The following is a 14,291-nucleotide window of genomic DNA, read 5'->3' on the forward strand; positions in this document are numbered from 1 at the left end:
GGATTTTACACGTATGACTAGAGCAAAGCAGCAAAAACGATTTGTGAAGTGCAGAGCAGCACTGCGTGCTCAGGGAAAGCAACAGTGCTCCCGCAAACAGCAGCTGGCAGGGACGCGGTGATGAGCATGTGGGGCTCCAGAGACTTCCTCAACCTGATGTAGGAGAAGAGAAACTTGCAGCAAGCCAAGCCAAATGAAAATCGAATGACAGGGTGATTGTAGTATGGCAAGGACAAAGTAAATGGCATACAGGGTGTTCTGGACATCAAGCATGCTGGGATTACAGGTCATGCAGAAAACACAGGACTAAACGCAAGTGAAAGTAGAAACCTACCCATATTCAACTGTGGACAAATTGTTTTAATAATACCTATCCAAACAAAATGTATCCAAATAATTCATGGAATAGGGAAAATAGCATCATGGATTCACTAGTTCCTTAGGCTGAAAGTTCCTTTAGTCATCTCCCATGGGATGCGATAGCTGTACTTGGTTACCAAAAAATAAATGCAGAGGGAAGGAAGCAGCACAGGAAAACTGAGATACAGCCACTGCTTTCGGAGGGCACAGAGGTGAAGGCAGCAGCAGGGAATGGGGTTTTATGCAAGTTCTCCAGGGAACTGCAGGGCTTTCCTGTGAAAAGCCTTCTTGACCCGAGGCCAAAGGCTTCAAGAAAGAAGAGACTTCTACTCCTGATACTACCTTTTTTTTTCCCCCTCTTTTCTTTCCTGAAGAAAGAGGACTGGTGAGTGATCTAAAATTAAAGGTGCAGTGTTGATATAATGCCCCAAAATTGCAGTTGTGAGAGATCAGACTGTGAATTAGAAAAAAAAAGTCATTTCAGAGGCATTACTAGAAACCACATTATTAGAAAACCCAGAAATAATCCTTGATAAGCCCATGAATATTTGCCAAGCAAAGGAAATTCCCCAGTACATATGAAAACTTAAGAGAAGAGGCAGCAGGCAGTGCTCTGAGCATGGTAAAAAATTACCTAGGGTAGTACGTCCTGCAGAGCTAAAATGCTGGTCCCCGGGTCGCTGCAATGCAAGCTAAGCAGCAGCCTAGTTCTGAGGGGAGAAAAGGACGTAAAATCTGCAACAGATTGTGTCATTTTGCTGCAGGTGTGCAGCGTGGGCCGGGAGAGGAGGGCTGGCATGGAAGACTCCTTCGCAGGGGGAGCCGATGCCGCTGCAGCGGGAGATCATCAGCCTGAAAGGAAAATTGGGCTCTTGTGGAGTTGGATGCTGTGTGCAAGCTGGTGTGAAGCTAGCAATACTGAAAGAGATTCACAGTCAGGAGAAGGTAAATAGATGAAATTCAGGGTTAGAGTTGCACATTTATCCCTGCAGATGGAAGACGGGAACGAAGCACATCTAACAAATGGGGAAAGTTACAGTTTGTAGCATATCCTTGCTAGGATGTTGAAAGACTGTATGTCGCCTCCCGAATCGATGGGAGCAAAACGATTGCTGCATCTGGGGATGTCTGAGGAGAAAGAAGATTGCTCAGCAAGGCAGCAAAAAGTATTCAGAGAACCCAGTTTTGCTATAGTTTCCCCAGAGGCTGAAAGACGTGGTCGGAAGACTCCCCGCTCTGGGAAGTGAAGTGCTCAGAGCTGAGGGAGTATGTCCTGAGCACAGCGGGGCAAATACAGCGCTTCGATCTGTGCTTCCAGCCAGAAGAGTTTCTAATAGCTATATAATTATATATTTATAATTATTATAATAGATATATTAGATACATAAAAAGCCTCACTACCATTGGATTATCACTATAGGCATCCCTATATGTATACTACTATTAGCTTATGCCTGTATATGCATGGGCATGAGCCAATGATAGTTTTAGTCCAACATCTTTGATTTTTTCCAAAATACATGCAATACAGTGAGGTGTCAGCACAGCATGTTAAAAGTGCTCACCAAAATGCCTGTCTGGGAGACAGGTGAGATAGAGAAACTGGCATGCTGAGCTATGTTGGGAATTGCTTGTCTAGCTTAACCTGTGCCGTGGCCAACTGCAGAGCTCTGCTGTCCAAGTATGTCTATTGGGCATGAGGTATTAGTCCTGATAAAGAGCTTGAGAAACTGAAGAAGAGTTTGAGGGAAGTGGAGAAACCAAAGGCTGAAGGTAATCTGGTAAAAGTCAACTTTAGCGAGCATTTTCTGGTACCTTTCATTTCACAGAAGTGGGTGACTCTTGTGTTCCCCTATAGACTCCGATTGTGTACGATGAGCCAATATGCAGTGGTAGATAGAAAGGGTCGAGCGGCACTCGAGATGGATGAACGCAGCCCCTAGCAGCACAGGTGCCTTCTGATCCCGGCTTTAGGGCTGGCCGTGCCCAGGCTGATAAGGCTTTGGGGTGAGGGTACATTTGCCCAGTTGCAGCACTAAAAGGGCAGGCACCGCTGTGGTCCCCTGCTATCAGTAAAGGCCCTATCACTGGTGCAAAGCAAGCTAAGCATCGATATGCTCAAGCAGAGAAAAAACACGGCCTGCTAACTGTGTGAAAGGCTTATTCTTAGCTAAACCGACCTTTTAAGTACAGGTACATGCTTTTCATGGTCAACTTGGGCACTGGAATTACTGTCCAGCACTCCTTGGAGGTACCATATCCTGCAGATGATGATGTGTCTGACACCAGCATCCCACAGCCGTCCACTCCAGGCACTGGGATGGTCACTGAGGGAGGACAGACACAAAGGTGTCTGTGGCCAAACCCGAGCTCTGCCCACCGGGGCCTATGGCTGTACCTGCTTGCTGTCAGCAATACAAACCCTGGAAACACCTAGAGCCTGGCCCCGGTTTGCTTCCAGTTGGGGCTGCAGCTCTGGGAAGGTTGCTTCCATGAAAGTCTTTGACATGGGGAAAATCTACCAGAAGTACTAAGCAGTGGGGGGGTGGAGGGAATGCGCCCTGAGGAGCAAAGGAAGGCAGCTGCCTTTCATTTCTGTGCTGCGCTGGCTGGATTGCGTCTAGGACCTGCGCCAGCTTGAGAGCAGTTTGCTAGGACTGTCTGAGAGGTATCGCTATCTATACCCTTAGTTCCCCACTAGTAAATTTTCCCTGCAGCATTAATACAAGTTACTTGCATTTGAATCTTTTCCGTTTCTTTTATTTAGCCTGATTTGAGTTGCCAAGCAGCTTAGTACACTTTGAGCACGGAGCGGCTGTGCAAGCTGCTGAGCGAGGGGACCCCAGTCAGTGCTTCCAGCCAGCTCGGGGATCGCAGGCACCAGCCGCAGGTGAGTCTGGATTTGTGAAATGGCTTTGTCAAACCCACAATCGTGTCCTGGTCACCAGTGGACTGCCATCTGCTGGGATGATTCTCTAGTGAGCTGCTGCATGGTCAAGCCCAGAGCTACATCACTTTGGTGTTCGGGGAATTTTGCCTCTAGCTTCAGTCAGCATTTACGAGTCCTGTTAAACCTGAATAACCACAATCCGGGGCTCTTGCTTCAAAAACATCAGGTGAAAACGATGGTTCCCAAAGCTTTAGTGAAGTCAATTTGTCTCTTCAGAATATTGCTTACGCACCAGGAGGATTTTTTGCTTTAAGAAATGGATGGATTTGTGGATTATAGTTGCCAGTGTTAGCGTCCACTCTTAATTCTTTATACTTTCACATGCTTTCCACTGCAGATACTGAAAAGCTTGTGTGAAGGGTGTATTTACATCTGTTCACTCCCAGGACTTTTGCAGGGAGGTTTCGGTATGCAGAGTTCCCTGTCCTCTCTCGCACCGTCAGCCAGTGACTGCTAGGTCACATCTGCATTAAGTGTCACATTTGTTTAGCTGAAGTTAAACTTTGAAATCTAGTTAATTACACTGGTGTAAAACTGTTTGTGGGTGCTCTGAGTGTTTTCATTGAAATCTGCATTGCATTGGTTTTTCTTTTGGAAAGCTGAATCTGTTTAAGAGTATCCACATGGGTTTGCAACTGGTTTCAATAAACAGAATTAAAACCAGGTTTTGCTTAAATCGCTGCAAGTTTTAATGCAAACAGGGCCTTGGCAAAACTGAAAATCTCCTTGATTCTTTGGGAGTGTTTCTCTCCCCTGTGACACGTTTTTCATGTGTTCAAATGCGCTGTGAACCAGTCTGCAGGTTCTCCAGTATCCAATCTTTTCCTGAAACAAGCAACCTACTTGGAGTTTAGCAGCCTCTCCCCTGCCCCTGACTGGCTCTTGCGCTTCCAATCAGGCACAGAGGAAACATTTAAACACGCAGCCCCTCTGCTTTGCCTCTCTGGCTCTGCTCAGAGCAGGAATCAGCCATGCAACTCAGCCCAGGTAAGGCCACACTTCACGGTCCCCATTGCGGCGATGTTACGTTTAACAGATTTTACCCTCGAAGCGCCTCCATTTACTCTTTGCCTCCTCACCGCACAAAGAGGGGGAGAGAGTAAAACCCTCCCGTGCCCCGGGAAGGCAGAGGCATGGTGAGAGCAACTTGCACACAGCTGCTGCTTTGCCCTGGTACAGCTGACACCAGCAGCTTTCCCCGGCTGAGAGCTGAGGGCTGGGACGGGAGAGGCTGGTGGGTGGGATAGGAAGGCTGTCAGGGGCTCTTGAACCAGCCCAGGTCCTCGTCCCGCTTCCGCACAAGACTGGTGTCGATGCTTGGGGCGTGCAGCAGCCCTCCAGCTCGCTCTGGTGCAACTGGACGCTGTTCTTGCCGGGCGGTGTATAATGCAGCATCAGGTTTGCCACCGATGAACAGAACTGTTGCAGAAAATCCAGGAGGGCATGCACCTCCTAAAATCCTCCTCTCTGCCTTTTTCACATGCTGTTAAATTATTCTCATGCCTCAGTGTAATTTTCTGGCTGTTCCCCATGCCCATGAATTACCCAACATGGCATGCTGGATCCTTAGCTGCAGGACAGTTTTTCCAGTTGTTTGTTTTGAAAGCTCTTAAGAGCAATATACTATCAGCTGAGGTTTCTAATTAACTCTGAATAGCTAGTCTGCTGCCACTCAAGTATAATTCTCATTAGCATCTCAGCTAACAAGCTTCAGTGTTTGCCCTCCTAATTAGCTTCTAGTTAGAAGTCTTTCCCTATCCTAAGATGTGCTGTTGTTAATTGCAGTTCCAATTGCTTTTACAGCAAACTCCTGAGAGACTGCTAAAACTGCTGGGTTATATAGCCTGATAGAGATCAATATCTGGGATACTTACAACTGCGGGTTCTTTATTCTCCTGTAAGTGTGTGTCTATACGGCATGCTTATGCAAAGAGGAAGGGGGACAGAGCTGCAGCTTTTAAAATAAAAGAGGAAATATTTTGCTTTTTAGACAGGTGGTATGATCTCGGAGCGAGTCTGCTTAAAGCAAAGTACAACTTTCACAGCTAATGCTGTGTGAACTGCTTTCCAGGGTTGGCTTTTTTTCCATGCAGCTGTCCATACAACGGCTGATTTTCTATGCCCACGGGTTTCCAAGCGTTCGTGAGTGCCCCGCAAAGTGCCCTATTGATGCTGAGTTGAAAAAGCAAGCGTATTTGTCTGTTGCCCGGACAGAGCATGTGTCAGGTTAGCTATTCCTTCCAGGCGGCTAGCTCAGGATGGTATTTCTGTGGAATGCTCTTAGCACGGTTTAATGTATGCCTGGGAGTTGGATTAACCCCTTAGTCCCTACAGCTTGGGAGTACTTATAGCACATTTAGTATTAGTGGGCTCAAGCAGCTGTGACTGTAGAACAGGCTAATTGATTCCGCAGAGCAGGGTGTATGGTTGTGCGAGTTTCCACTAGAGCAGAATGAAGCATGCAGATGGAGAAAGGTAAGTCTTACAAGTTTCACAAAATACTTTAAGTTGTCAAGAGCTCATCCCATGGAAGTTAATCCGTTCTGTGCAGACTTTCCCATCATACATTTACTTCTCAAAGACTGCAAAAATATCTCTCAGCTTGTGAAGCTTTACTAGTGAACTTTTCACTCCAGACATGCCCAGAGCCTTCCTGTTACCACTTTATAAACTGAAACCCCATTTTTGCTGAGGGTTCTGAAATTGTTTTAATTAATTGGATCGCATGAATCCTACTGCTCTGGGTAGGATATGAAGAGGGCAGCACTGAAACAGAATACTGAATTTTATTGTAGGATACCTTGGTAACTGATCCTGCTTCTCTTTTTCTAAATTGAGTTGTAAGGTCTTGATGTTACCAATACAAACAAACTTAGAAGATAAAGATGAGTCTTTTTTATTTGTCTTAGGAAAACTACTATAATCCTGCAGTGCTTTACCGTGCTACGACTGAAGGCTCTGGTTCTAGAGGACCCATGCATCTGAGCAGAATCCCCTTAAAGCAACATACAGATGGTGCCAAATCAGATCCAATTGTAGCATCAGGCTTTTAGAAAGGGAGCAATTCTGGTAATGAATACACTTTGGTTCATAACCCATTGAAAAATGGAATTTAGATATGGCCTGCTCACACTAATAGCAATAGATGTAATTAGTCATAGATCTTTCAAATCTGATTGCTTTAGAAAATTGCATAAGCACTTGGATGGACCTAAGGTAACTGGGCAAGTTAAAAGGGTGGGAGTATGTTTACACAATGTCGCATATATGTCTGGTTTTGTTCATACAAGATTTAATCTTTTAGTCATAAATTATTCATTAGCATTTTTTAGCTGTAAAAAAAAAAAAATCAGAACTTAGAACACAGCCCTTGACGAGAAGCTGATTTTCTTGATTTGACTACCTATATCCAATTAATGTGTTGGAAAATAGGAGTAATGATGGTGAGCGAATCTATTTCAGTTACATATCAAAGAGGCATATTTAAATGAACTGTTTAACCTCTTTTATCTGCAAAACTGGATTCCAAATCACAAATATGCCATTTACTGTGCTGTACTTTAGTTACAGATGGCAGTGTAACGTGAAGCACACTCAAATGATAAAACTTTTTTTAGAAGCTTTAACGTAAAACTGGAGTTCAGGTTTGGGGAAAGGAAAAAAAAAAAGATTTCAAGTGAGGGATCTGTAGTGTCAGTGTTAAATACAAATTAAGGCTGGGAATTAATCAAAGGTAGCAGAAAGAAGAATTGAGAACAAAGGGTTCTGATGGTAAAACAGAGAAAGACACAAATAACTTAAGTGAAAGTCCAGCTCCTGAGGGACTTTGGCCTCAGGGGAAAAAAAACCCAAACCCCGAAGTAACCCTCTCAGATCAAAATTGTGCAGATGCTACCAACGTGTTAGTGTGAGCCATCAGATGTGAATTTGCATGTCCTACAATGCAAGGGAGGTGTGGATTATTTTCTCCATTTGCGATAATAATATATTTCCTTCTTCTTGGAAGGTTCAGTTTGTGAGGACTTCAGTGCTCTTCGTGTCTGGGGGGAAAACCTCCAAAGACCGGAGCTTGGGCTGTAACAATTATACTGCCCTTGCAAATTGTTGAATAGATAAAGCTAAGTATGGAGGGCTTCTCATGATCTCTGTCCTCTTTAACATGGTTTGCCCTAAGTATTTTTGTCATCAAACCAGTTTATATAGTGCTGGCTTATTGCCAAATTTGTCACATAAAGTATTTTTCTTGATGTGATTGTAAGCTAAATTGGTGTCATGATCTTTTTGTTAAGGCAAGCAATAAATTATGTTCTGGGATAGAAAAATGGTGATAAAGTACCATCTATGCTGACAGCGTAGAAAGAATAATGTTGCAATAACTCATAAACATAGTGACTGAGCAGGTTTCTCTATAGATCAGGTAGAGCCTTGACTCCATCTGGTTCAGTAAACGTTCCTGAGGTTTCTGAATCTGAAAATGGAGAGGAGCTCATAACCCTAATTCTTTCTTCTAATAAGACTATGATCCAGGCCATTTCTTACAGCAGAACAGCCTTTCTGCATAGATCGTTAGAGAGGGCACCCCCTTAATTATTTATACTACACATACCAGGTGTGCTGATTATGAAATTTCCCTTGAGGCTCCAGAAGGAAATGAAATCCTAATAAATGCATGAGATAGTGGAACAATGCTAGAATCTCCTGGATGAAAATCAGTCATCCGAGTCAGTGATCCTCCTTACAGTGGTTTTTAGAAAGCATTACAGAAGCTGATCATCTTAGACTTGTCATCCAAACTGTGCTGGAGGTGTGAAGAAACTGCCCTTCCAGGGAACTTCAGTGCTTTTGTGGGAAACAAAGAATAAGGCTAGGGGAACACATTTCTTATCTGGGAGAGATGTGGAGGTGGCAGCGTTGATATTGGTGTTGACTGTGTTCATAATTAGTATTATTGCACAGGGATGACTGAAATGTGGTCCTGAAACTGTCTGGAAAATTCTCTTTATCAAAATGCTGGCTGAGAAAATCTGAGGACTCTGTTTTGGAAATATGGGCTCTTCTTGTCTTAGCAAATGGAGCAATTTCATTTGGAGGAGAGACTTGTATTTGTTTGAGACGCTTGTTATCAAGAGAGTATTCCGTGAAGTACAAGGGAAGACAGGGCCTTTCTCTGCAGAAGTAAATGGAGAAATACCAGTGACACTAAACATAGGATCAGAAAAGAAGGAGAAAGACCTTGATGTGAGAGACAACAGGGAAAGCAATGTATGGATGTGAAACAACTTAATGTCATAGGAAAAAGACAGCACTGGTTTTAACCCAGAGCAACGTGCAATGACCCAGACAAACTCAGTTTTCTTGTCCCTGTGCAAACAAAAAATCTCAATGAGGTGGAATACATAAATATAAGAATGATTTTCACAATTTTGTGGTTCAAAGGAACTGCTAAAAGGGTAAGATACTTGCAGAGAACATGCAGCTGGTGAGAAGACGTTATAATATGAGCTCAAGGAAGTGTGTGTATCTCTTCTATCAAAAGGCTTGAGCAGAACTCTCTGAAAAGCTGGTATTCTTCAATGGAAGAGCAGAGAGATGTTAGAAGTAAAAAGATATCTTTCAGAAAGTGGAGGTCATGTTTGAACAGAGAAAATAGAAAAGAGCATACATTCAAGTTAAATAAGGCAAGTTAAACAAGGCAGGTAAAATCAATTTTGAGGAACAACTTGCTAAACTCACAGAAACAATGAGAAAACCCCTTCAAACGCATGAAGAGTAGGAAGCCTGTCCATCAGCAGGCTTGATAGGCGATTGCAGTGTAATAAGAACACTCAAAGTACATACGGCTGTTACAGAAAGGCTAAATAAATCTTTGCTTTGCTGTTCATTATAAAGGATCTCAGGGAGCTTTCTCTTCTGGAGCATTTTGGTATCTGAAAGAGTGTAAAGAGCTGTTATAAATTGAAGTGGCAGCAGAACAGGTTTAGAACAATGGGATAAAATGCATAATGCTATTGATAAAAATAGGTGGTAGCAGTGGTAGCCACCCAGGAGTCCCAAATGTCGAGTTGTCGAATTAATGGTTTTGTTTGATGTGAATTAAGTAACTGCCGTGGCAAGTGAAGGTGGCAAATGTAATTGATGTTTAAAGGGCTATGTACACTGGTAAATCTAGTCTTCCTTGGGCAAATTTATGGAAACTAAAATGAAGACTTGAATTCATAGAGTAAATATGATATATTGGGTAAATGTCAGAATGGATTTTGTAGAAGGAAGCTGTCACAAATCTGTGTGCTTTGAAGCCTAGCAGCCCGTGGGTAGAGGTGATTCAGTTGATAAGGTATAGCTGGACTTCTAAGGTCCCTTACTAATGGTCGTCAAGACCTCTAAATTCTCAAGAAATAAAAGGGAAAGCGCTCCTGTAGTTTTGAACTGGTTATGGCTCTAATTAGTTAAAGGTAGTAACACAGAGGGTAGGAACTGAATCATCAGTTTTCCTATTGCAGGAAAGTCACCAGGCTACAGGAGTCTCTGTTGGTATCTCTGCTGTTAAATTATCTACTAAAGTTTTAGGAAAAAAGGAGAGATTACAAACTTTACATATAAGAAATTTTCAAAGTAGTCAAAATTAAAACTGGCTGAGAATATTCTTCTCTGTTTTCTCACCCAGTCTAGACAACTGCAAAGTAATGCATAAGGGAGAAGAACCATACCTATGCATCCACAGAGATGTAACCATTCAGGAAAAATATCTTGGTGTCATTTTGAATAGTTTTTGGAAAATAACAGCTCACTCCTTAATAGTGCTCAAGAAGATAAATAGGATGTTAAAGACTTTACAGACATAAAAAAAAAAAAATTCATTTTGTGTGTAAATCTGCAATGTGCCCAAGTGTCCCACAGTGTGATAACTGTGTCTTGAATACAGTAGAAGTAGAAATGGTACACGGAAAAGCTGCCATAACGATAATACATACAGAATGGTTTCTATGCCAAGAGAACTTAAGCATAGGCTTGGAAAGGACCCCTGGGATCACCATGTTCAGTTCTCTGCTACTGCTGGCACCATGGCATACAGCTGCTTCAGGTAGTTCTCAAATGCTGCCAGAGACTTGTCTGGTCTCTGATTTGAATGCGTTACGCTTGTTCTGCTCTGCTTACATCGCAGTAGATAGCTGTCCTACTCTTGTTCATTCCACCTCTTCCCCCTGTTCAGCAGCGTCATTCGTGCTGAAAACTGAGCTAGATTCTAAAACTAAAACTGGTAAGACTGCACTGTGTATTGGCATGTGGTATAATTAATTTGGGGGTATTTAATGAACTAATGTGATATTGCAAACAGGATTGGCCAGCGTTGCTCTCCAAATGACGAAAGCAATGTTAAACTTTGTAGTGTTCCCACACCATTGCAAATGCTGAAAAAAATGGCCATAGCAAGTCGGTGGAGACCCAGCTGTATGGTATTTCTTCTATAGCCAACAGGTGCTTGGCTGGAAGGACCATAAGCTGTGTTTGTGTCCTTACGCTCAGACTTATAAAAATGTAGGATCCTCTCTTCTTTTCTTTCTTAAAATAATAAAAAAAATCCTCCAAGGAATTTAATCTCTGTACAACTGTGTACTTTTTGCTAACACAAGTCTCCCAAACACTTTCTGATGCTCTGGATACAGGATATCAAATTGCACCTGCAGGTGTCTTCAGAGCTATGGGAGTCCAGCGAGGAGGTTGTATTCCTTGGCAGAGATCTTTAAATTATCACCTTGTTAAGGTGAGTGGGAAATTCTGTCTAAAAATCACCGGTGTGGAATGATGCAGAATTTTAGCTGTAACTTATTTTGTGGGAGGAGGTTTAGGGGCACTTGCTGTTCACTTTTAATGCTGTTGGATAAACTAATGACTGTGTCGCTGAGATGAGTCTGAAATTCAAATCAAAAATTCGTGTCTGACTTTATCTATGAATGGGCCTGAAACAAATTCTGCCGCTCTTGCACACATCTACCTACAAAATTATCTTGACAAATGTCTAAAATGAATTGCAAATATTTCCATTTACTCAGCCTACTCATCTACCCCTATTTAGAGGGATGCCTCCTCTAAATACCTCCTGTTTTGTCAAAAAGAGTCCCTTTTCTACTGCATAGCTCCTACTTTTATGGTTAGTATATTTCAGTGAGATTAAAGCATACTTATTTTCTCAAAAGATTTATTTGCAACTTCCAAATAGTGCTACTTGTCCTTCCACTTCTCTCAAATACATATTTAAAGAATTGGAAGAAACAACAAAATTGAAGAAAATCAGGCTCACAGGATTTAAAACGCATGTATAGACTTGCTCTTTACTTACAAACATACTCTTTTCTAACAATTAAACGTAGAGCTAGCTGTTACTTTATTGTGTTGGTTTGTGATAAAAACACATTGGCTAACAGCTACTTAAAGGAATTTTTAAAGAAACCCCTTTGGTTAAATTTTTGCAGCTAAACTCTTGGTTTGAGGATGAAGAAGGTGCAGGAAGCTAGACTAGAGATACAATAGTTAGTAAAACTATAGAAACTTTCTATAGCCTATTGGACTACAGAGAGTTTTATGATCTGCTTAACAGTCAAGAAGCCCAGACTACTTTTAACCTCAGCTTAAACAAACCCTTAAAAATTCAAGGTAAAGCACTTTGGTGGTGATAAAAGAGATTTTTAGTTTGACATTTTAACCCTAAAGTCATAGGTTAGGACTTTTGAACGGTGGGAACTGATATATCTCCGGTGATTTCAAGGGGGCTTGTTTGCAGGATCTTGTTCCCTCGCTGGTACTTGTCCCTTGAGTTCTCTGCACTGGTATCTGCGTAGGCTCCTGGGTGCCCTTTCCCTGTCCCCGTGCCAGCTATCACGCTGCATCCCGCGAGCGGCTCCCACACTCTGCAAGCTCCAAACCCGGCCAGGGGAGTCAAACCTGCCCCTCTTGCCAAGGCCTCGGCTCACAGCCTTGTGCTCGCTGTTTAAGATACAAATGATTGGTGTGGTGGTTTTCATATAATAACTTAATGGTTATAATACTAGTCTCAGAAGTGGTCAAAGTTGGGTTTGGGTCCTCCTTCTCCCAAGGGATATTCAAATCCACCTGTCCCTTCCCAGGCTGTAGGCAACCTCTCAGCCCTTCCTATTGAAGTTGTGCCACGGTGCGGAGAAGGATTCACAGAGCTGGAGAAGAGAAGCAAGTGGGAGCCTGACTGTGGCCTACTGGTTGGGACCTCCCCTGAAGGGAGGTGGGGAGCAGGTATCTGGCGGCATTCCCAAGGCTGCTTACTACACACTTTGCATGAAAACATGACTGGATAAAAATCAAAACCGTCCCTGGAGGGAGGCAGAGTCCAAACCCAGCACCTCTCTCTACAGGGAGAGGTTGCAACCACCTTGCCCTGGCAGCAGGTGCTATTTTCGTGCCACCCTGACCACACCCTCTTCCTCCAGCCACGTCTTTAAATGAAAGTCGGAGCGGCTGCTCCCTCGTACCGATGCCAGAGCCGCGTTGAGGAGCGTTAGCTGTGCTCACAGCTTCCCAGTCCCAAGTGGGCTTTCACGGGTGTAAGTTCTAAGAGGTTCAGCTCAGCCAAAATGGTGGGATCGCAGCATGGAGGAAGAAAAACTTGAGGTATCCAAATACCTTCTTTTGGTGAAAAAATGGGTTCCTGTGGACTATTAGGCACCTAATCAGTTATTTTCTTGGAGGAGGGGAGAAGTCATGGCTAATTTAGCTCTGCGTCTTAGACTTGGAAATTGTTTCCCATTGCGATACTCTTTAGGTACCTCTGTGGCTTTGAGGACCTTGCCTTAAGTGAATTGAGAGCATGTTTTATTTTGAGATGTGGCTGAAGGACGTGCAAGGTTGCCTTCAGCTCTGGAGTGTCCAATTCTCTTTTGAAAATTACTTCAGTTTCACAGTCATTTAGAAGCTTTTTGAAATTTTTCCTCTTGCTATCTCTGGCTTCTCCTTGTGTAAAATAGAGATAACAATACCTTCAGGACCCACCGTGTTTTAAAAAAGGCTTGCGATCCGCTGAAGGACAGCATGCTGAGCACTGAGCATTAACTCACTAATTGAGGAGTTTGGCAGATGAGAGAAAAGCAGGGAAAAATTGCGTCCACTGGTGGCCTGGATGAGGCTGGGATGTCTTTTAAAGGACACCTTTTGCTGGCAGTGGTAAGATGTGTAGGTGAGGATGTTTGTCAGATTCTTCTGGCTTAAGCTGAGTAGCTTTCAGCACACAGGAATGAGGTTGTTGAAGGCTTATGGGCCAGTTCAAGTCATTTATGGTGGGACTATATAGCACGGGGAATATATTTGTCCGTACTGTTTGAAAGGCTAGAGTTTGCAAACTAAACTAAACTAAACCCACCTCACTAGACCTTTACAAGATAACCTTGGCTAAGCATGGCTGACCTTTTTCCTCGATTGCTCTGAAATGTTTCCTCCCTCCCCTCCCCGCACGGTGCCTTGTTCTGCCAAACTCTTTCTCCCGCAGACACGAAGTTCTGCTCTGGGTCGGTGATCTGCTGCGAGGACTCCTGCGTCGACTTCAAGGCTCATGGAGGATCTTCTGTTCCAAGGACAGCAGGTACTGAAGATTTTCTTCCACACCATAAAACCCCCAAAGCTGTAAAAGTGTGGGTTTGTGTATTGAGCCTGCGCCTCCCTTCTGCTCCACCTCTGAGAAGCGGGGCAAGGGAACGGGGCAGAGTGTTCAGGGCTGCAATTTCCGAGCGTGGGGAAGTTGCTGTGTTGCCTCCTCTTCAGCCAGAGGAGGTCAAGTCAGTCACTGTTTCAGTCCCTTGTAAGGAGACGCTTCGCAGGTTCGTACCTTGTAGATAGAGGAGTCCATGTTACGCTACCTGCTTTCTGCAGTGATTGCTGATTTGGGCTTTTATAGGGTTTAACTGATCAGTACTTTGTCCTTGAACCCATTTGCTTTCTCCTGATGCACTGGCTCTGAGGT

General features: G+C 43.5%; 1 protein-coding gene across 1 annotated transcript in view; it reads left to right on the forward strand.

Moving 5' to 3' along the window:
* Positions 1-1,165: 1,165 nt before the first annotated feature.
* Positions 1,166-14,291, forward strand: part of MSANTD1 (Myb/SANT DNA binding domain containing 1) — a 46,774-nt gene continuing 33,648 nt past the window's right edge. The window contains exons 1-4 of the mRNA XM_075499162.1: positions 1,166-1,305; positions 3,128-3,250; positions 4,106-4,297; positions 13,821-13,913. Coding sequence (XP_075355277.1) covers positions 4,282-4,297; positions 13,821-13,913 — 109 coding nt within the window. The 5' untranslated portion in view covers positions 1,166-1,305; positions 3,128-3,250; positions 4,106-4,281. The remainder of the gene's footprint in view (positions 1,306-3,127; positions 3,251-4,105; positions 4,298-13,820; positions 13,914-14,291) is intronic.

Source organism: Mycteria americana, chromosome 4 (genome assembly GCF_035582795.1).
Source record: "Mycteria americana isolate JAX WOST 10 ecotype Jacksonville Zoo and Gardens chromosome 4, USCA_MyAme_1.0, whole genome shotgun sequence".
NCBI lineage: Eukaryota > Metazoa > Chordata > Aves > Ciconiiformes > Ciconiidae > Mycteria > Mycteria americana.